Source organism: Sturnira hondurensis, unplaced genomic scaffold, assembly GCF_014824575.4.
Source record: "Sturnira hondurensis isolate 20B ecotype Veracruz unplaced genomic scaffold, ASM1482457v3 Scaffold0008782, whole genome shotgun sequence".
NCBI lineage: Eukaryota > Metazoa > Chordata > Mammalia > Chiroptera > Phyllostomidae > Sturnira > Sturnira hondurensis.
This window is the reverse complement of record NW_028081413.1, coordinates 3,109,109-3,132,617: the sequence shown is the minus strand read 5'-3', so window position 1 is coordinate 3,132,617 and position 23,509 is coordinate 3,109,109. Positions and strand designations below refer to the sequence as shown.

General features: G+C 38.1%; 1 protein-coding gene across 2 annotated transcripts in view; it reads left to right on the top strand.

Moving 5' to 3' along the window:
- The first annotated feature begins 894 nt into the window (after positions 1-894).
- SPRED1 (sprouty related EVH1 domain containing 1) overlaps positions 895-23,509 on the top strand; it is a 116,091-nt gene continuing 93,476 nt past the window's right edge. The window contains exon 1 of one of the 2 annotated variants that reach the window (XM_037056107.1): positions 895-2,104. In XM_037056107.1, the coding sequence (XP_036912002.1) occupies positions 2,073-2,104 (32 nt within the window). In that variant the 5' untranslated portion in view covers positions 895-2,072. The remainder of the gene's footprint in view (positions 2,105-23,509) is intronic. The other variant, XM_037056106.1, reaches the window with a different exon arrangement.

The following is a 23,509-nucleotide window of genomic DNA, read 5'->3' as shown; positions in this document are numbered from 1 at the left end:
TAGACTGGCTTCCTAAGTAGAGAAGAGATAATAGAATTTGCGAAGCCAGGAGCTCAGAGTCCTCTGGTCCAGGAGCCCCTATACTCCAGCCCGCAACCTAAGCAGGTTTTTGTGCAAAACCCTTTTGAAATGACTGCATGCATTGTCCTCTAACAAAGCAAACGTGACAGCTGCCTATTCAATTCGCGTTCCGCCTCCGTTCAGAGGAGTTCATGCCACAGAAGCATCTTCTGCGCTATAGTTATGCAACCTCTCTCGCCGCGGGACTTATTTCCTGTGCTTCTGGCTGCGCCAGATTCATGTAACACGCCTACCCTGGGCTTCAATGGAAGTCGTTCTCCATTAACAACCATCCTAGCTTTCGGAGATGAATGCTCTGCACAGCATACCCCTTGCACAGTAAGGATCCAAGGTATTAAAACCAACTCTTTCTCTATCACACGCGCGCGCGCGCACACCCGCCGGGCATGCAGCTAGGACACGCAGCAACGCAAGCAGAGGACAGCAGGCGGAGCTCTCTTGTACAGTCCCTCTTCGAACCCCCACTAACTAAAGATGAACTCACGCCAGTTCCATTCTTTGCAAGAAGACCCACACACACAACATATACACACATACACACGTCAGATCGGAGTAGCCTCCAATACTGTCCTTGAGCACACAGTCATACTAGCCTCTTCGTTCAGGCAACTTGGATATTCCAAAGCGAGTAACTGGGAGCACCGCGCCGCAACAATGCAGCCTCCCAAGCAGCTCCCAGTGCAGCTCACACCCCCGCCCCCTTTCGCGGCGTGCCAAGAGTTTGGAGCGCGCGCACGCACACCGAGCCCGTGGCCTGACGTATCCCTCCGCCTCCCTCCTCCCTTTCCCCGTTCAGTGGCTCGACAACGATTTGGGAAATGAAGGGAGGAGGGAACTACTTTCCTGAAACTTGCTATGCTGCACACGACTTCGAGTTGCAGTGATTCGCCCGGAGACCGCAGCTTTTAGTCCTGCTACCCACACGCCCTCACTCCCCGGGCACCCTGCTCGGCAACCCCACCCCGTGGTCACTTTGGCCCTCGGGGAAAGCCGGAGGTCGGGAGAAGTCGCCAGGGACTACTTCGCCTCCTCCTGCGGGAGCCCCCAGTTCGGGCAGCAGCGGCGGCGGAAGGAGCGGACGGCGTGAGCGCTTCCGCCGCCCCCCTCGCGACTCCCCTCTGGCGGGTGTGGGGAGGTGAGGAGCTGGCCCGCGGAGCTGCTGCTGGGCACCGGCTGGTGGGGGACTTGCGGCCGCTCTCCTCGCTCTCAAGCTGCTTCTCGGAACCCTGCTCCCCGGGAGTGGCTGGTCTTCGTCAGCCCTGGTGGGAGCGATCAGCTTGCTTACCACCGTCGCACACGCTCCCCGCCGCCCCCTCTTCCCCCTCTGGAGTCGTCCCGGCTGGAGCGTGTCTGGAGGAATCCGCCACCGCAGGCCCCTCGCCCGGTTCCGCTCGTTCTTGAGGACCGCCCCACTTGCCTCCCGGGGCTGAGCGGGTAGCCTGCAGCCAGGCGGGAGATGGTGGGGTGGGCTCCGGTAGGACCGCGCCACCGTTGCCCGGAGCCTGGGTTCGGCACCCCCCTGCCGGCCCCCACCAAGCCGAGCTCTGCTTCCTCCTCGCCGCATCCCTGAGGGAAGCGCCACCTCTGCTCCGGGCTTCTTCGCTCGCCCGCTCCTTCCTTGCCGAACCCCGCCGCACTCCACCCCAGTGGCGGGAGGAGCAGCTCTCCAGTCAGCCCTTGCAGCACCCCTTTCTTTTTTCCTTTCCACACACCCTCCCCGGCCTCCTCGGATCACTTGGCTGGGCACTGAGGCGAGGGAAGAGGCTGGGGTCGCCACGGCGGAGGTTGTTGCCGCCACCCCCCTGCGGGGGTGGCCAGGGTTCCCGGCTGGGGGGGCACCGTTCTGGGTGAGGCATCCACCATGGTGAGGTCCCTGAGCCGCTGCCCTCTCGCCCCCCCGGCCGTCGCTGCCTCCTGCCCCTCGGTGCTGCTGCTGCTCCTCCGCCTACTGTTGCTCCTCCATCTCCAGATCGGATCACGGTGAGGGAAAGATGAGCGAGGAGACGGCGACTTCTGACAACGAGTAAGCGCCTCATCGATCTTGATTACTAACCCCCCCACCCCCCATCCGTCCTTCCTCCACCGATCCCCAGACCCCTCCAAGACTTGGGTGCCAGAAAGCTTGCAACCCTACAGAGTTCGGTGCATCTTGGTCTGCAGATAACATTTGATTTCTTTAGCCTTTTAATTTAATGGCAGCACCCCCCCCCGCCCCCCATTTAGTTGTTTCCTTCTGGGAAAGGGTATTGAGGGTTGGGGTTGGACGGCAGTTTTATGCCCAGGAGATGGAGTCATGTGGATGGATGGATGGAGCCAGGATAGAAATTACCCATTTGCCCGGAAGACCTTTGGCCTGTCCCTTTTCACTTTAACATGCCAATCAGCATACCCTGAATATCCATCCTGATTCCTTTATAGCTGTTTCACTTGCAGACTAATGTGTGGGAGCACCTCTTGCAGCAAACTGCTCTTGAATCTTAATTCGATGAGTCAGTGACTCTTAAATACCGATTAAGCCTCCACCCCCACCCTTCCTTTTTTAAACTTATGACCTGTAAGATTCGTGTAAAAAATTCTAAAACAAGTTTTAGAATTTAATAGGGTAAGGACACCTGGAGTGTGGGAGATGTTGAACTAATATATTTTACCTTCGCGATCATTCGGCATGCCTTTATCAGGTGCATAGAAGAATTTTGAATGTTAATTTTCATTCCTGAAGTATATTAAAATGCACCGTTGATGTTAACTTAACAGTATTTACATTGCTGAGCATGTTAATGACTTCAGTGATTAACTTCTAGAACATCCCGTTTAAAGATTTCGTTTATTTTGGCAATCCTTATATTTTACAAAAAAATGCTTTGCCTTTAACATATTGTGCTTTAACGTAACAGCTGCTTGGAGAAATAATGGTGCTGTGGCAGTTTTCTGTTGAGACGCGATTTAATTTCATGCAGGATATTAGCATAGGTTTTCTCGTAAACCAGGTTTTGTTTATCTTTCGAGGGTTGGAAAGAGTTAAGTGAGTAAGGGCTAGTCCTAGGATGCATTCCTTTAAATAAAGTGCATTCCTCCAGTTGACCTTTTTGAGGGAACTTTAAAGTCCAAAGCCTAGGCCTATTTAACATAGAATAGCTTGAGAAATGCCAAGCAGCGTTTCTCTTTCCCGTTCCTCCCCCCAACACACGCTTCTGATGAGCGGGTGTGGGAGAAGGTAGATTGCTGCAGTGTCAGTGCAGTCTAGAAGCAGAAGTGGCCGCCATGTTCTCTCTTTTTTTGTGAATCGCCTTCATTTGCATAGCACACTCTTCATTCATAAAAAAATAATTAAACATCCATCACCTTGGACATCTTGAAAGGATTTCCCCAGGAAAAAAAGTTCGAAGCTTAATTGTATTCATGTAGATTTTTGAATTCGGTGAGCAAGGAGAATTCGAAGTTATAAGTTAAAGTAAAAAACATAGGCACCCACAAATAACTACCCTTGTTCTCAGAATGTTGACACAGTTATGTGGGAAATATCAGTTCTGGGAGGTGCTGGCATCACGTGATCGCCTCCATTCATAAAATACCTGGCTGTCCATTCACAGTGCAGTACACTGTCTCACTGCCTTCTGCAGATCAGACCTACTTTGAGAGAGATCAAGAAGTACTGTATCTCAGATAACGCCTAGTTAGAAGAAAAGCTGCGAAAAATTCTGAACGGAATGACGATAATTTTTATTAGTATCTTTTAAGAAAGTAGCTTGGATCAAACTGTAAAGTGTGTTTTAGAGATGGGAAAAGACTAATTAGCATATTTAAAGTAAGATACTGAATACCTCTTTGTTGGATGCAGCTAACAGAAAAGCGAATGAGAGATGTGAATTGACACACATGTAAAATACAGTTTCTAAATGGTCTCTATTGGTAATACTTGCCATGGACAAATGCAGAGTGCAGGGTTTTGGTGTAGTGATGTCCCTGTGCTGTTACAAGAAAAAATGAGTAAATATTCCCAGTGGTTTAATTCCAAAGATGTTGATATCTGAAACACCAAATGGCCTTTTTTTTTTAAACTGGGAGAATTGCTGCTTTGTCTTTTTTCTTTTTTAAAATTTTAATTGTACTTAATATGGGACTCACTAAGACTTTTAGAATTCTATTTTTACAAATTTATCCTGCTTTATTGATGAGTTATTCTCTTGGAGCTTTGTTGTAGGACAAAAATAATGTTTAGCATGTGGTATTTTGCTGTTAGATGTTAACTCTTCATGGAGACAAATTCTTGGGGTTTTACCTTTTTTTAATATTAGAAAGTGATGTGTTCATCTGGTAATCAGTTTTATTAAGGGCAACATTGCACATTACCCAAACCACAGGGAACTTTTTTGGAATGTAGCTTTTTAAAAAAAATTTTATGTGTTGATTTTAGAAAGAGGAGGTGGGGGAGCAGAATAGAGAAGAGGGAGGGGGTGAGAAAGAAAAAATCTGATTTGTTGTTCCACTTATTTATGCATTGCTTGCAATAATTTATGCAAAATTATTTATTCATAACTTATCCACTAATCAATTCTTGTATGTGCTCAGACCGGGGATAGAACCAGCAACTTTGGCATATTGGGAGGATGTTGTGACCAACTGAGCTACCGGGCTAGGGTTGGAATGTAGCTTTTATTCTGATAGTTTATGTATCTTATCATTAATATATAAAGTAACATTTTGAAATGGCAACTTATTATTTATAACTATATATTATGAAGAAACCAGAGATTATTATGGCAGATACCCTTGAAGCCTTACCACACTTTAAACCTGTCCTGTAATATGGATTTTACCATTTTACTTATAAAATCTTTATATTTTTTCTCTTTTTTTTCTCTCATTGTTTTAAAAGCCAAAATTAATAGGAATTTAATTACAGTAGAGATTGTTCTTAACTCTTGAATGTTTTTTCACCTAATTTCAAACTTTAGAGAAAAAGTGAAAATCACTAATGTCTTGAGACACCTTAATTTAACCTTTTTTTAGCCATCATGGTAAAATCCAGTAAGGCCTTTAGAAGCCTCATTTTTAAATCCTCTTGTTACATACCAGATTATTTGAAATAAGAGTTCTTTCTAGAGCAAAAGCTTCCAGAAGTTGATTGTGAGTATATATTTAACCAAGAATTAGTGAAGGATCTATTACGTGTACGACTTTGTCTTATGCAATACCAGACTTGGTATAATTCAGCTTTTTTTCTCCAACCTTCAGTAGGAACTGGAAAGGAATTAAAAGTGCAGTTTAAAAAAGATAATTTCCTCCACTTAGGAGTAATAGTTTATTTCAGATAATGTACAAAATGGTTTTTAAAGTGAATACATACTAATTTGTTTGCATTTCTACTACTAAGATAGTGTCTTAACATTTGATATATGAACATGCCTTTCCTTTCCTATGATGTTGATGAATCATACTCATTTATTAGATTTTTTACTATGTGCCAAGCACTTTAATAAATGCTTTACCTATGCATTATGTGATTTATGTATATACATGTATTTTCAACAGAATGAAATTGTGCAGTAGATATTATTACAGCTTAATATTTTGTAAATCTTTTCCTATGTCATTTCTTTCTAGAATACTATAGTTTTAATGGCTACATTATATTGAGTATATAATATACATTGGTTTTAAAAGATCTACTATTTTTGGATATTTCTGAACAGTGCTACATTTGATCCTGAGTTCTGTCTTCATCCAAATATATTATAGTTTTTCTTTGAGATACTTTAGGAATAGAGTTAAAAGAGATGCAAACTTTTTATTTTATTCTTTTTGTCCTCTAGACAAGAAAAACTGAATGTATAAGAATGCCTCATACACTGAAATAGTCTCTCCAGTTCTAGAAAGAAATTTTTGCCAGTTTTGAATGAGGAAATGAGACCTTGTGCCTATTTTTAAAAAGGTGCTAGATGGTAAAATACATATTTTTAAAAATTATGAGATTGTTTTTGGATAACAGAACTATTTTAAAATAATCTATTGTAAATAGAATTATACTGTATGTGATCATACAAAAGTCATTTGCAGATAACTTATTTAACTTTTACCAACTTTTATACGGTATGGTATAGTGTAAGGAACATTGGACTTGGGAGATGCATTGCTGTCCTAGTTGTTACTAATTTATTCTATGATTCTGGGCAAGTGACAGCCTCTGTGGGCCTCAATTTGCTCATTTGTAAATCCAGGTATTTGAACTAAAGCATTATTATTGGCGCTTCCTGTACTAACTTACCCTAAAGTAGTATGGTGGTAGACATTTTGCAAGTCACTAGACTTGTAACATACATATTTGTTAATTTTATTATGTTGTTTTTGAAATATTTGAGCAAATGAAAGACTTCTGTTAGAGATTTAATAGGATGGTGCCTAAAACCATGAATTTTGAAGGACCAAGATAAAAAATTTAGAAACAATTGGTAGGTTAAGAATTTTTAAAGATTTTCTTACTTTATAGCCATGTGTCTTTGATAATATGTCATATATATATATATCACAGATGGAGAACTTTGCGATATTCTTTTTAAGCCTCCTTTAAGGCCTTTGGGTTTAAACACCAACTTGAGTGTTTCTAAAAGGAATACTTATATATACTAACAAGATATCAGCCGCTTGTTTTAATTAGCCAAGAAGTGCCAAGAAAAAGTAAGTCTTTTCATTTGGTTATTCATACAAATCTTGTTACTTTAACACTAAAGGATAATTCAGTAGATTAAAAAGTTAACTTAAATAATGTATTTTTTAATTTTTTTTAATATTTAGATTTGGTTTGCTGCTTATGACAAAAAATGTTTTCATAGCAGCATCTCATTTTAGAGGCCAAGACCCACAGTCATTACACACTCCTAACATGTTGATTTTTGTGTTTTGTGGAACTCACAAAAGTTTTAGATGAGAAAATACTGATGTATTTTTTGTTAAAATAGGTTATTATTTTTGTTAAAACATACTTCATCAGTAGTGGATCATAGACTAATGTGTTACATTGCTTGAGACGTAGAGTTCTTGGAATTCAGACTACTAATCTCTGACTGAATTATGAATTGCATTCATAATTGAGGGAAATACCAAAAAACCATAACAGAGTTAGAAGTCCTTGTAATAGCAATTGTATTAGTTCCTGAAGGTCGCCATAATAAAGAACCACAAATTAGGTGACATTAAACAACAGAACATTTATTGTCTCATGGTTCTGGAGGTTAGAAGTTCAAAATCAAGGTGTTGGCAGGGTGATGCTCGTTAGAAATCAGTAGGGGAATCCTCCTTTGCCTCTTCCTAGCTCGTGGTGATTGATGGCACTTTGGCATTCCTTGGCTTGCAGCTGCCTAATTCCATACTTTGTTTTCGTGATCACATGGTGTTCTCTCTGTGTGTCTCTGTGGCTTCACATGGCCATTTTATAAGGACACCGTTCATCCTACTCCTGCATATCTTCCTCTTAGTTAATTGTATCTGCAGTGACTCTATTTCCAAACAAGTTCACTTTCTGAGATACTAGAGGTTTGGACTTCAACATTATTTATTTTTGGAAGGATATAATTCACCCATAACAGCAGTAGAAATCAAGTGTTTTTTTTTTTTTAACAATTATTGTCCAGGGGTTAATAGGTATGTTGAAATAGCCATTATTACGGTCTCTAGTATGGACTTATTATAATTATTAAACTACTGCTAGAGCTTATATTTTGATGATAGTAAAGAAGCACTTATATTTTATATTACTGTTTCAAAATTAAAATACTTTGATAATTATGTCAATGTAATTAATTTTTTTATAATTCCATGTATTTTTTAAGCCCTTAATATTGTTCTGAGAAGGGGGCCATAGGCTTCATCAGACTGACAGAGATCCATGGCACAAGGGGTTAAGGTCTCCTGCTATAGAAGCCTGAACCCAAAGATATGTATGTAAATTGGAAGATTAAGAAAACATAAAGGATAAGATGAACAAGTTCAACATACAACTAACAGTTTCAAAAGAGATAATGGAGGAGAGGAAATAGTCAAAGATAATGGCTGAGATTTTTCAAGAAATAGCAAATTAAATCCAATTCAGTGAACTAAACACAAAACAAAGCCTCACAGTCGAACTGGATTTATCTTGAGATTGCAAGAATGGATCAATGACAGAAAATCCATGTGGTTTATAATATTTGAAGATTAAAGAAGAGAAATGATACAGTCTTAATAAGTGCCAGAAATGCAGTATTGTTACTTAATCTTTGCATATAATATGGAAGTAAATGCTCATAATTTATAGATTTATAATTAAGTGTTCATAATACAGATTTGTTACTTCTGTGCCCTAGAATTTTAGACTTTTTAATTTTTCTGATTTACAATGAGAGTGTTATATTTGATCAACTTTAGGATTTTTTAGTTCAAGAATTCTAGAATCCTAAGTGATTTTCTTTGTATTTCTCTACCATATTTAATGTAGCATTCCTGTTACTCATAATATAGAATTTACTGGCGAAGGTTTCCTTATATCTGAAAATTTTTAATTATCTTGGAAGGCATTTTCTTTGTACATTTAGAGTGCAAAGAATAAGCTTTAGTAAATTCAGTGATTGGAAGTAAGATTTAATCTGGTTTGCATTATAATTTTATTTCTAAATTTTACTTGAATAACAGGGATTATAATTTAGGTAAAGGCCATTATGACTTGGAAGTAGAGTGTAATTGTTGGTAGTATTTAGGGATACTGTTGCATATGATTAAATACATCTCACTTGTTAATTCACATGTTCAGAGATAACTTTTGCAAATACATGATGTTTGCCACTTGTTAATGACTTCTCTGTATTCGTGTCCTAGCATTACAAGGAATTTAGATGAAATTTGTGAATCGTGACTTTTCTGATGCCACTTTTTCAAAGTTATTGTATCTTTCAACACATCAGAATGTTTTAGTAACTTGGGCATAAAGTCACCAATTTTTTTATTTTATTTTTTACTGCTTTACTGCTAATTACATTGATATTTTAAGGTTGGAATTAGGGATCATTTTGGGGTTTGCCCCCATAATAATACATTCAAGCTTTTCACAATTTTAGTGGCTGAATTATGTATATGGATTTCTTAGAAGTTTTTCAGGACAAATACCATCAGTAAATTTTTCTTCAAGAATTTCAGTTCAGTGACATATGAGAGCCTGCTAGACACTTGACGTTTCCTTAGCCTTGGAGATACAAAGATAAGTAAAACCTGATAAGTGCTTTTGCTATCCAACAAGGGAACTAGATCTTTCTGAAATGTGGTGACTGCTCTGCTTATGAAGGTCTTCGGGGCTGTAGGGAGAAAGTGATTCTGGGGGGGTGGGGGTGGCAGGGTGTGCGTTAGTGTGTGAAGGAAGGCTTCAGAACAGAGGTGGCATTTTAGGGGGGGTCAGTCAGAGATGAGCTGGAAAGAGAAAAGTTATCCCAAAAAGAGAGGGGGGAAAGAAAACCAAGCATGGAAGGTTTGAAGAAAAGCAACCGATTTTTTTGCTAAACATGTTTGGAGGAATGGTTAACATTAATTTTGAACATAATTCCCATTTATTTTTCAAATAAAGCACTAAGCATTCAAAGAAAATTTGTTCTTTGAACTACCCTCCCTCTTAACTACAACTCTTAGGTCAGTATAGGTAACAGTGAAAAGCAGCAGCTTAAGTTTTTATCCTGTAGGCAGTGGGGAACCATTATTTTAAGTGAGGAAGAGGTGCCAAATTTGTGTAGAAAGCTAAATGCCGGGGCTCTTTTGGACAGGTGACTAGAGAAAAAAGAAAGGGAAAGAAAATGAACTCCATTTGAGGAAGAAGGTATAATAATGATCAAGGTAAAGAACAGCTGGAAATAGTTCATTTGGAACTGTTGAGGGTGAATTTGTTAGGCAATTCAGATTTCCAGTAAGGATGATTTTATGACTGTGTGAAGGAAGGAGTAGGAAGAGTGTGGGATGACTTCATTTTAAACTTGGGCTGCTCTGAGGCTCTTAAAGTGGGAAGTGGAAGAGAAGGGTTTTAAGAGGAAAATAACTCCATTTTGATCTTTTTAAATTTGTGGGTGCCTCCTATGTAGAAATGACCCATAAGGTGTTTTAATTATAGGTTTGGTGCCCAAAGAAGGTTAAGAGGGCAGAGTTAGAGGTGACAATTCAGCATATGTAGTAGTCGAAGTTAGTGGAAAATTGCCCAAGGAGAATATTAAGTAGAAATGGTAAATTGAATAGTTAGAAATAGCAGTGTTTTTAAGGGACGGTAAGAAGGGACATTAAAAGAGTCTTTGAGAGGTAGGAGAGTTCAGAGAGAAAGTGTTTAAAACAAAATGGGAAGTGATGAAATGGAGACAGTAAAGAGCAATATTATACTCTTTAGGAGGAAGTTAGGAGCTGAGATTATTTGTTGAATGTGGTGATGTCAGTTCCGGAGAGGAAGAAAGGAAAGATGGGTAACTGAGAGCAAGGCCCAGGAAAGAGGAGTCTATCAAGCTGTTTTACTGCTTGTCAGACACGGTGCTAGATTGAATCCTTCTAATAACCATGTGAGCTAAGTATTAGCCATAGTTTACACACACAGATAGCTGAGACTTAAGAGAGGTTTAGTTAACCTTCCCACAGCCACATGAGGGAGTAAGAGTTAGAACTGAAATTCAAATTGCATAGTATTTATACCACACTGTACTCAAACACTTAATGGCTAGGCTGGATTGTAAATAAAAAATTAATCTTGAAGTGGTAGGTAGATACACAGAATTGACAGCCCTTTTGAAGGACTGGAAATGTTAATAAAGTTAAAGGACACATAGGGTGGAACTGGGACAAATTGAAAGATTTTGATCAGAGAACAAAACTTCACAGAGTGATGACATGTGAGGAAAGATGAAAGTAGAAACAGGTTGTTAAAGTGGAGGAGTCAGGATCTGCTCATTTATTTTAAATGGTCAATAAATAATGTGGGGTGAGGGACTTAGAGTGGTAGTATGAATGCTGACGTCTGCCTCTACGATTTAAAGAGACAGGATCTTGGAATTGGAGGTTGGAGAGGAGGGTGTCAGAAAGAAGGGGAATAAGAAAAGGGAGAGGTTTTCCTGGGAGGAGTTGAGATTATTGGAAATGAAAAGATCTCTTATAAAGGCCCCATCAGGAATGAGAGCTGTTGGAAATTAGAAAGTAGAAGGAAAAATAGACCTGTGAATAAATTATCCAAATTTGGATTTTATGAAGAACTTGAAGGTTTCTGAAAGACCAACCAACATGTTGACTTTATCCAAATAAATTATATTGTCTGACAGAAGATTTTGTATTCTTTGGGTACTCCAATCTTAATGGTTGGAAAGGCCTTTACAAAACAAAATTCACTAATTAAATTTTTATAATTTGGTGTTCACAATTAGTTAACATGATCCTGTGGTTACTGCTAACTGTCATATTAAGACTTTGACATAAACTGTCTTTGTGCTTGATTCTCCATCTGTACAATCAGGATAAGGTGTCCCTACTTCGGAGGGATGTTAAGATAAATGTAACCTCCCCTCCCTTGAAAACATTTTTTGATTAGAGATAGGGAATATTAAAAAGAACTTTTAGTTCTTGAGAAGAAAGGTACTATGTTCCTGGAATAATCAGTGCTTACTTTCACTTAGGTAGGGTTACTTTTTGAAAACAGTATTTAAGACCTTTATGCTTGCAGTTTGCTGAGTTTTTTGAAAGAATCAAGTTGTAAATTTTTATTACCAATTAAAAATGAGGTTCTTCAGATCTCAACTTTAGCAGATATGAAACAATTTAAAGATGTATGATTAAAAGCCAGGCTTAAAAAAAGAACACATTCATCATTAACAAAAAAAGATGTCTGTACATAAATATAATAAAAATCCCATGCTGCATAGATAATGCAGATAGTTTTAGTTATCTGGTCAGTGGGCAGAAAATGAGCACTTACGGTGTTCAGCTCCAATCTTTTGTTCACTCCTTATTGCTGGGATTTCATATTTACTCCTTTTTGTTGAGTGACTAAAGCAGATGATGGTAGAGATAGTAAGCTGGCATTTACTCCGTCCCACCCTGCTCAGCCTCAGCTGGTGGATCTGCCACCTAATGTCTCTTTGCCATCTGGTGGTTTAGGGTTTTCTGGGTTTCTGCGTCAGAAATTGAAGTTGCAGCAGTCCTGATGTTGAGCTGACCTTGGGTCTCAGATCCTTGATTTTCCTTACCTTCTTTATTGCTGTCCTCTCTAGGCTGACTTTTGTGAGGAGGGCCCCAGTGGAATGGTGGTCTATAGCCCTGACACATGTTCTGTCTCACTGGTCTACCTTGCTCTCGGCGTCCTGGTTGTTAGCACCCTCCATTACTTCTTCCTGTACAGGAGAGTCAGAATACTGTGGTTGATGCCCATGGGGTCTCACGTGGAGTGAGGCGGGAACTATGGCTGTTGGGCCTGGACTTCAGGAGCACTCTCTGATCCCTCATTCTTTTCCCCACTTTCACTGTTCTGGTGAAATAGTGTCACTGTAGTGTGGAGGGCCCCTGCAACGTGGATCATGTCTATAATGGTTCCAGTCTGCTGCATATTTACTGCCTTGCACTGGAACTCCACCAAGGCCTGCAGCATTTGCTGGCTTTTCATTCTTTTGTTCATCACCAACATCACACTCCATAGGCTCTCCATCTCCTACACCAGTGAAGGTACTTCCAGGGGTTATTCTACTTTGTGGCAGTCTGGTGTATAAATATATTGTCCTTGGTGTCATTCCTATTGATGAGACCCTATCAGCTTCTTACATTGAACCCTTTTACTGTTCCTAAAACCTTCGTTGGGATGACCTTCTTATACCCGTCAGCAGGTACCACCATTGACCATTGTGGTGCCAGGCTTAGTGTCAGCAGCACAGATGGTGGATGGCCACTGGGCCTAGGCCTCACTGCTCGTGGTTGTGGTAATTATGATGGGGGCTGGCTGTGGCAGCTATGGCGCCTCCTGGGATGTGATGGTAACTAGGCCAGCAGTAGCAGGAAGGTTCGTTGATGCTCCACTGTCCTCTTGATAGGGTTACTTTTTGGATTTTTTAAAAACTGATTTTAGGGAGATAGAGAAACATGGATTTGTTGTTCCACTTATTGATACATCCATTGGTTATTGATTCTTGTATGTGCTCTGACCAGGGATTGAACCTGTAACTTTGGTGTATTGGGAGGATGCTCTAACCAACTGAGCTATCTGGTCAGGGCAGTAGGGCTATGTTTGTTTGTTGTTTTAATACTTACTTGAGGATGTGCTTATTGATTTTTAGAGAGAGATGAAGGGAAGGAGAGGAGAGAAACATTGTTGTGAGAGATGAACATCCATCAGTTGCCTCTCTTATGTGCCCCGCTGTTTGGTACCAAACCTGCAACCTAGGCATGTGCCCTGAACCAGGAATGGAACTTGCGACCTTCCTGTTCATGGACGTTTCTACAACCAACCGAGCCACACCAGCCAAGGCAGGACAGGTTACTCTTTTTAAAGGATGTGACCTACTGAAAAATTTATATTTCAGTTTAAATGCTAAAATGTAGCTTTTTAGAAAAACTTAAAATCTAAAAATTCCAATAAGCAGAAAATGCTATAAATCTATGTTGTGAACATTTTTTCCATATTCTGAGCAAAGATTGAGTAAAGAGGACATACCAAGTGTTAGGTAAAGACCTGGCTCTAGCCAGTCTTTTTGTTTGTTTGGTATTTAATACAACTATTATAGTTAGTTATAAAAGGAGACCTTTTTGTAGGTCTCCTACAGACCTTAAATTTGTAGGCCTTATTAATGAAAGCATTTAAGTACCTGAACACATTTTGGAAATTTAAATAGATTTGACTTCTGTCATTTTCACTGGAAAAAAATCCATCTTTCTCAACTGTAGGAGCTTTCAGAAATATCATATGGAAAGCAAAAAAATACTTCCATGGGAGAGAAGGGGAAACAAAGATTTTTTTCAGCTTACTAAAGATTTAGATACTTAATTTTATGCAACTATAATCAAACATGGATCCCTATTAATAGATTAGATCTATCGATACTAACAGGGATCCTCCTGATAAGTGATAGGCTAGATCTGCCAGTTAGAAGCTCATTGCCCTTGATGTTATCTCTTATCTTTAATCAGGACAGCTAAAGGTCTGTAAGTTTATATTTTAGTTCATTTTATAGTCATTAACAACTGAAGCAAAAAATTGTTAATATTTTAATTCAGCCTGATGTTTAGCCTCATTATTCTAAAATGGTATAATTACTGAAACTTGGGTTAGGAATGAATTTGAAGTTAACTCAATATCTTAAATGAACGTAAGTCAGGAACTTAAAAATATGGTGATTAAAATTGTATATTTTTTTGGTGAGAGTTATTCGAGCCAAAAAGCAAACTTAATTAACTTAGTAAAAGTGAACGCATAACAAATAACTTTATTTTTTATTTTTTTAATAATTTTTAAAAGATTATTTACTTATTTACCTTTAGAGGGGAAGGGGAGAGGGAGAGAAACATCAATGTACGGTTGCCTTTTGTGCGTCCCCTGCTGGGAGTTGGCCTGCAGGGAACCAGCCTGCAACCCAGGCATGTGCCCTGACTGGGAGTCAACCACGATCCTCTGGTTCGCAGGCCTGTGCTCAATCACTGAGCTACACCAGCCAGGGCTACAAATAACTTTAATAATGTCAAATTAAGGTATCCTTTAACTCTGTATTATGATCATTTTTTAAAGGAAGGGAAGAGATAGATGAGTGAGTGAGACAAGCTAACCTCTAACCACCTTAGTTTTCTGTAGCAGTTTTTCTTAGTCTTGATACTTCAAGAGAACAAACTTAACTTCAAGGTCAGTCAAAAAAGAGAAAGAAATTTATGGACCTTATGCTAAATAGACCTTATTGCAGATGAGTCTGAACTTGTATAATGTGTGCTGTCTATCCGTAGGCCTTAGCATATATCACATAAAAGACTAGTTTGACTTACAGTTACTGGCTAACTTCTAGTCGTGTCGTTTGTGTATATATACCCTTTCTCAAATCGATTTAGCCAGGTAGTGGTGGGAAAACTGAAACTGAGCTAAATTCTTTTAACTGTTACGGTCTGAATGTTTGTGCCCCCAGACCGACCCAAAATTCCTTTGTTGAATTCCTAACCCCCAATTAATATTTGGAAGTGGGGCCTTTGGGAGGTGTAAATCATGAGGGTGGAGCCCTCTTGAATGGGATGTGTCTTACATATAAAAAAGGCTCCAAGTAGCCCTGGCCAGGTGGCTTAGTTAGAGCATCGTCCCCCATATGCCAGATTTGTGGGTTTGAACTGTGGTCAGGGCACTGTACAAGAGGCAACCAGTGAATGAATAGATGGGTGGAACAGAAAATCGATGTGTTCCCCTCTCTTTTCTCTCTCTCTTTCTTTTCTCTTTCTTTTTCTCTCCTTCTCTCTCTTTTTCTCTCCCTCCCCCTCCTCCTCTCCCCAAAATCAATAAATCATAAAAAATATAAAAAGAGAGAGGCTCCCGATAGGTCTCTAGTCCCTTCTATACTACGTCCAGGAAATGAGAAGGCCTTGGCTGTGAACCAGGAAGAAGGCCTTAATCTGATTGTGCTGGCATCTTGATCTTTAACTCCCCAGCTTTCAGAACTGTAAGAGATACATTTCTGTTCTTTATAAGCTACACATCAGTGTTTTGTTAGAGCAGCCTCAGTGGATTAAGATACTGACTTTTTTGATGTTTGTTTTGGAGAAGACAAGGAGCAATAATTACATGAAAGAAAGAAAGAAATCAATTAAAAACCCAACACAATTTTCAGTTGATTCTAGATCCATGCGTATATATTTTACTTGTTTCAGTAGGATATGTATGAATATTTATTATTCATTTTTACTTGATAATACATAATATAAATAATTTCTATGCATATACATAGTTTTTTAGTAATCATGATTTTAATGCCAGTAATACTTCATACATATTGAGTAATATTGAGTTATACTATAAGTTTTCATAGCTGTTATCTTCTTATTGAATACTTTAGGTTTTTAGCTCTTTGCTATTATAAATGACATTGTAATGAGCATCAATTTGCATAGAATTATTTTCTTTTGTTGAGTTAAATTCTTTGGATGAATTATAGGAGTGAGATAATTTTGTCAAAGAGTATATGTGTTTTTTAATTAATATAAATTGTTGCTTCCAAAAAATCACATTTTTAAATATTGTGGATTATTTATAAATGAAATTTATTTTCATATTTGTTACATTTCATTTTTGTTCTTTAGTAACTTGTGTTTTTTGGTATAGCTCCTGGTATATAATTAAGTGACAGATAACAATCATTTTGAATACAGGGGTTGGAAGTATGTTAACAGTTGTGAATCCACAAAACAGTTTATTCTTACATTACTTATTTATTATTATTAACCTACTTTTGCCCACCCCTGTAATACTGCTGTTATTACCCTCACTCACAAACATGAGGAAACTTGAGGCTTAGCAAAGTCAAATAGTTTGGCAAACATTACATATCTGGTAAAGACTGAAGCCTTGCACTAAAATAGTGCCTTTTAAACTTTTGGCTCTGACAATACCAAATACATTATACCTTTGGACAGTGTGTGTGTGTGTGTGTGTGTGTGTGTGTGTGTGCGCGCACACACAAAACCTTTCCTAAAACAACTTAAACTTACTGTGTGATGACATAGGCTGACTTTTGTACTCCTGTTCATTCTCAGTAAAAAAATAATGCTGGTCAAGACACTTAAAGTGAAAAATCCCCTGTCCTGAACTGCAGTGCAGTGTATGGGATGTTTTCTTCTAAGGATGTATCTCCTTACTGGTACTAAAGAGTACATTTTTGTTCAGCTTATATTCCCTGAAATAAGAGATAATACTCAAAGTTATAGGATCCTCAAGAGAGTGCATTTCAAGGTCGAGGTCTGAGAGAATTGCAGGGAATTCAGATATGAACTACTATAGCTAGAGTAAAGATAAGTGTTGCATCATTGCTTCTCACATTTCTTCACTGAGGCGCCCTGACAGATAAGGAAATGCATTCCAAAAGCAGCCTTTAGAAATAAAAAGTGTAGAATTATTTTGAAAGCTAGAAAACTATCTCAGAGATTAATGTGAATATGTTAATATTCACATTATTCTAAGTATTGAATATTCTAATCAATAATGTGGTTGTAATTCTAATTTGAAATGTTTTAATAATATTATGTATATTAGGAAAAAATTAGAAAGCTCTTCATCCACAAAAATCTTTCATGCAGTTACATCCTATGGCATTATGTCCTAGCCCGTGTGGTGCATTAATAGAGGTGTGCTCTCTTGAGAGAGGCAGCGTTTAGGATATACCCAGGGTGTGCATCTGGGTCCAGGGAATGATTGTGCACTGTTACAGTGGTTGCCATTTTCAAAGAAAAAGTAGGAACATATTGATTCAGCAAAGATTAATATAGACATTTTGAAGTATAATAACAATATAAGCACACTGTAGGAAATTTGGAAGATGACGGGCAATACCTATGGAAGAAATTTTCTTTTGTGGACATACTTACATTAAAAGTCTTATAAAGGCAAAAATATATACAAGAGGTCTTAAATTTAAAATGTGTTGTTTCTGTAAAAACTTAAGGTAGGTTATACAGTTTATATAGACAGTGAATTACCTGTGTTGGAACATTAGCATAACTCTTGGAACAGTTATACTAATTGGCACTCTATAAGAAATCTGCATTTTTGTTAGAAGAGGAAACTCAGATTCTCATCTCAATTTTACCATTTATGTATGTGACAGAGCAAATCTTTTCATGTGTGAGAATATCTCTGCTAATGAGGACAGTAATCTTTTCCCATTTGTAAATTACTTTTTCATGAAAATTACATATAAATAGCTTTATCTGTATGAGTTTTGATTTACTTATAGGGAAAAGGGGTTCTTCTAGAGGATTGCAATAAAGAAGGCAGACAGGTACAGAAAAAGTTTTAGCAACACCTGAGGGAGAGAAAAAAAGCTGAGGAAAGTGAAACTAGACTTTAGATTTGAAATGTCTAGGCCTGCTTTGGGAGATAAATGAGATCTATATAAGGAGTAGTTATGTTAAAGGTTGTATAACCTATGTATTGGGAAGTTATATAAAATATCTACATAGTTAAAATCAGTCCTAGAATTTGGGTGGTGGTGTATCAAATGAACTGGAAAATGCTCTTTTAATATATTGATTGTAACAAAACAAAATCACAAGGATATTGAGATCATGTAATAAGCAATGGGAGACTCCAAACATCTGTAAGTGATCAGGGGATGGAAAATGAGAGTTCATTATGCTAGACCCTTTACTTTTAAAAACTAGCTTTACTGATATTCTGTCCGCTATTTGGTCATGCTTTCATTATTGCTTTAGTAATGAAGGTAAGGTAATTATAAGAGTTTTCATAGACTCTAATGTTGAAACTGTTTAATGCACAACAAGCACTAAATGTTGGTAATATGCATTCACATGTGGCCTTGGTATCTTAACCTTACTTTTTAAGTTTTTAATTCTCTTCCTCAATTGTAATCATAATTTTATTATCTTAGTTTGGGAGGTATTCCCAAACTCCTAGTTTGGGAGCCTATGTTAGTATATCTCCAGCCTTTGAAATCATTGAACTATAAAGGAATTGTAGAAAAAGGAAACTTATTTTTACTACTAGTTTTTAATTCATTCTCTCATAGTTCTTTCAAATGTTTCTATTACTTTATTGAAAGGTGCTTTTTTGGTTAAAATTTGTCTTATTTCCATTTGCTACTATTTGGGCTTTTTACAAGCTAAAGCTGCACTTCCATTGGAACTTTCTGTGGTGATGGAAATGATCTGTTTGTGCTGTCCAGTATGGTACCTAGTATGTGGCTGTTTTGCTAATGAGTACTTGAAATGTAGCTTGAGGGAATAAAGAACCAAAATTGAAATTTTATTTAATTTAAGTAGCCACATGTGGCTAGTGATTTCTGTTTAGATAGTACAGATCTTGTGTGTTTCTAATTCTTGAATCCCGGCACATTTTTTAAAACAGTGAATGACATCTTTTTTATTCGGTCTTAGCCAGTTTTTGAAGAAAGTTAAAAAAAATCTTTAACATATAGAGTTATCTTGAGGTAGTCCAGCTTTTTCCAAAGTGTGGAACTTGCCCTGCTATGTAAGACAATTCTAGTTTTATCACAGACATGGCATTAAATTAAATTGACAAGTTATTTCTTTCTCAAGACTTTTTGCATTTTAATTAAGATGTTTTATTTGTGCACGTGCATTTTTAATAAGGAGTAATATCATTCTCAATCTCTGGTAGATGAGCCAATACTTTTTATTTTTACTGTATTAACATTTTTGATACTGTGTATTTACAGTTTATGATAGTTTAGGTTTATTTTTTTAAATTGGCTGTAGTGATTAGCATCTTTGCTTTTAAGAACAACATATTTTTGGATAATATGTATGGGTACACATATAAAGGAGAATGTTGATGAGGTAGTAAATGTCAAAACAAAAACAAGGTTGTTACATACCTACCGAGTAGGAGGAGAGTTGGATTGGTAAGGGATTAGGAGCCCTGTGGGGCCAGGAGTTTGCTGAGGCAGTCTGTCTATTTTAGGTAAGATTTCTGCTTGGCAAAATGGGAGGAGGTTGGTTTAGAGTGAGAAGCGATTTAAAAATTTTTTTAAAGATTTTATTTATTTATATTTAGAGGGGAAGGGATGGAGAAAGGGAGGGAAATATCAATGTATGGTTGTTGCTTCTCATGCGTCCCCTGCTGGGAACTGGCCTGCAACCCAGGCATGTGCCCTGACTGGGAATCCACCTGCAATCCTCTGGTTCACAGGCCTGCGCTCAATCCACTGAGCTACACCAGCCAGGGCCAGTTTTAAATTTTAAAATGTGTTTTATTCTGTAATAACTTCTGGTAGGTCATGTTTTATTAAAATCCTCACCCAAGGATGTTTATTGATGTTTTGGGGGGCGTGTTGGGAAGAGAGAGAAATGGTGTTGAGAGAGAGACATCCCTTGGTTGCCTTCTGTGCCGCCCTGACTAGAGATTGAATGGTAAACTTTTTTGAAGTGTGGGATGACACTCCATCCAATTGAGCGACCCAGCCTGGGCAAGATCATAACATTTTGGATGGTAGCTAACATATATTGAGTATTTTGCTAAATTTCAAACATGAATTACCTTCTTTAATCCTTTACTCCAAAGTAGATTACACTTAACCCTCAATCCATTTTAAAGAACCTCTGATTGTACCAGTTATAAGTCACAGAATGTAATGTGCAGTATTGGAATATAGTGAGTAATATTGTAATAACTATGTATGGTGGTAGAATTGCCATCACTCCATAAGTATATAAATGTTGAATCAATATGATGCACACATAAATATTGTATGTCAACTATAATTAAATAAAATTAAATTTAAAAAACCCTTAGCTGGCCCTGGCCACGTGGTTCAGTTGGTTGGAGCATCCTTAGGTGTACTGAAGTGTTGTAGGTTAGGTCCCCAGTAGGGGTGCATGGACTGGGATGGGGGGCATTGTGGGGCAGCCTCTGGATGCTTCTCTCATAGATGTTTCTCTCTCGCTCTTCCTCTCCCTACCCTGTCTCTTTCTCTGTCCCCTTCCTCCCTCCCTCTCTCTCTAAGAATCAGTGGAAACATGTCCTCAGGTGAGGATTAAAACAGAAAAACCCTCTTGTGCACAGAATTGGATTAATCATTATCTTGGTTTATGCTGTCATCATTGGTCTATGTATGGACCTCTGAAGTCTATTATTTTAATGTCTTATTTACCTGAAAAAATACCTAGCCAGGTACAGTACAATCTAAGAATCAGAACCTTAGTGATAACACACATCTACCTAACGTGCATCTCTCATGCCCCCTTGTTTTCTCAGAGGTCACTGTAACCTGAGTTGTATTTTTACCGATCCTTCCTATTAAAAAAAAGTTTTATCACAAAAATGTATGCTTAAACACTGTCTCATTGTTTAAATATATTTGAACTCTATAAAAGGAATATATTTACTTATATGTGAACACCTGGAACTTGATTTCTTTTTCTCAGTGCATTACTAAGATGAATTGTTTTGGGGTGTTTTTTGGGGGGTATACTTTTTAAAAATCCATTTGCACTACCATATAATATTCAATTTTGTAAAGTTACCACTGTCTTGTGTAAGGGTATTTAGATTGTTTCTAGGTGTTTGCTATCATGACCATTATTATGTTACATTACATAAACACTTTTACAACATGCTTCTGATACAAACCTGCTAGATATTCTTGTGAGTGTATATTTAGGAGTGAAATAGGTGGATTGCAAGATATGTTGTGAATTTTCAAATTTATAAGATAATGCCAAATTGTGTCCCAATATAAAGTACAACTTCCAATTTGTACTTTTACTAGCAATGTAATAGAATGGGTATAAAATTGTACTTAATGGCCTTCTTGATTTGCATTTCCTATTAAAGATAATAATGTTTGCCAAATTTTTTTGAGTGTTTACTATGTGCCAGACAGTGTTCTAAATACTATAATGTAATTTTAATTATTTCTTTAAATTAATTTTAACTTAATTAAAATTAATGAATGTATTGATTTATTAAAATTAATGACTTAATTTATTAAAAGACAATAGATTCTTATAATGCCACAATAACCCTTTTGGGTAGATACAATTATATCCATTTATAGATGAAGAAACTGAGGTTCTATGAGGTTAAATGAGTAAATGAAAGTTGGGATTTATTTATTTATTCTTATTTTTAAATATATCTTATTGATTATGCCATTACATTTCTCCCATTTTTTTCTCCCCTTTATTGTCCTCTGCCCTGTACCCTCACTCCCACCAGCATTCCCCCACCTTAGCTCATATCCATGGATCATACATGTAAGTTCTTTGGCTTCTCCATTCCCTATACTATTTTTAACCTCCCTCTGTCTATTTTGTACCTAAAATTTATGCTTCTTATTCCTTGTACCTTTTCCCCTATTCTCCCCCTCCCCACTGGTAACCCTCCATGTAATTTCCATTTTTGTGAATCTGTTCCTGTTCTATTGTTTGCTTATCAGTTCATTTTTGTTTTTTGTATTTTTTTAGGTTTGGTTATTGATAGTTGTGAGTTTTTTGTCATTTTACTTTGATATTTTTTATCTTCTTTTTCTTAGATAAGTCCCTTTAATATTTTATATAATAAGGGTTTGGTGATGATGAACTTTAACTTGACCTTATCTGAGAAGCGCTTTATCTGCCCTTCCATTCTAAATGAGAGCTTTGCTGGATAGAATAACCTTGGATGTAGGTCTTTGCCTTCCGTGACTTCAGATAACTTCTTTCCAGCCCCTTCTTGCCTGTAAGGTTTCTTTTGAGAAGTCAACTGATATTCTAATGGGAACTCCTTTATAGGTAGGTAACTCTTTCCTTTCCTCTTTCTTGCTACTTTTAAGGTTCCCTCTTTATCATTAATCTTGGGTAACTTAATGATGATGTGCCTTGGTGTGTTCCTCTTTGGGTCCAACTTCTTTGGGACTCTCTGGATTTCCTGGACTTCCTGGAAGTCTGTTTCCTTCACCAGATTGGGGAGGTTTTCCTTTATTCTCTGTTCAAATAAGTTTTCAATTTCTTGCTGTTGGCTCTTCTCCTTCTGGCACCCCTATAATTCGGGTATTGGAATGTTTCAGGTGCCCTTAGCCTCTCTTCATTTTTTTGGATTCTTGTTTCTTCTGATCCAGTTGGATGTTTACTTCTTCCTTTTGTTCCAGATCATTGATTTGAGTCTTGGTTTCCTTCCTGTCACTGTTGGTTCCCTGAATATTTTGCTTTATTTCACTCTGGGTATCTTTCATTTGCTCTTTCATTTTGCAACCAAGCTCAGTCAGTTCTGTGATCATTGTGATTACCAGGGCTTTGAACTCTCCATCAAATAGATTGGGTGTCTCCTCATTGCTTAGCTCTCTTTCTGGAGTTTTGCTTTGTTCTTTCATTTGGACCGTATTTCTTTGCCTTGGCACACCTGTTAAGTTGTAAGGGGGTGGGGCCTTAGGTATTCACCCTAGTAGGGCAACCCCCCTTGCTGTGGCGCTACCTGTGGGGGAGGGACCAGAGAGGCAACACTGCCTCTTGCCTGCAGGGCTCTAGCCCCACTTTCCAATGGACCCTTGTGTGAGACTGGGAGTTTCTCCCACAGCAGCAGCCCCCAACGTAGTCCATAGCCAGCTCTGAATCTCAGTTTCCCATTCAGCCAGACCTGCCTGTGTGGTCCGCCACCTCACCATGGGTTTTCTTGGTCCGTATTAAGTAGTTAAAAAATTCTGGAGTGGATTTAATATATACTAGTCTACACATAAGCTTTTGTACATAACATTTAGAACTGAATGAA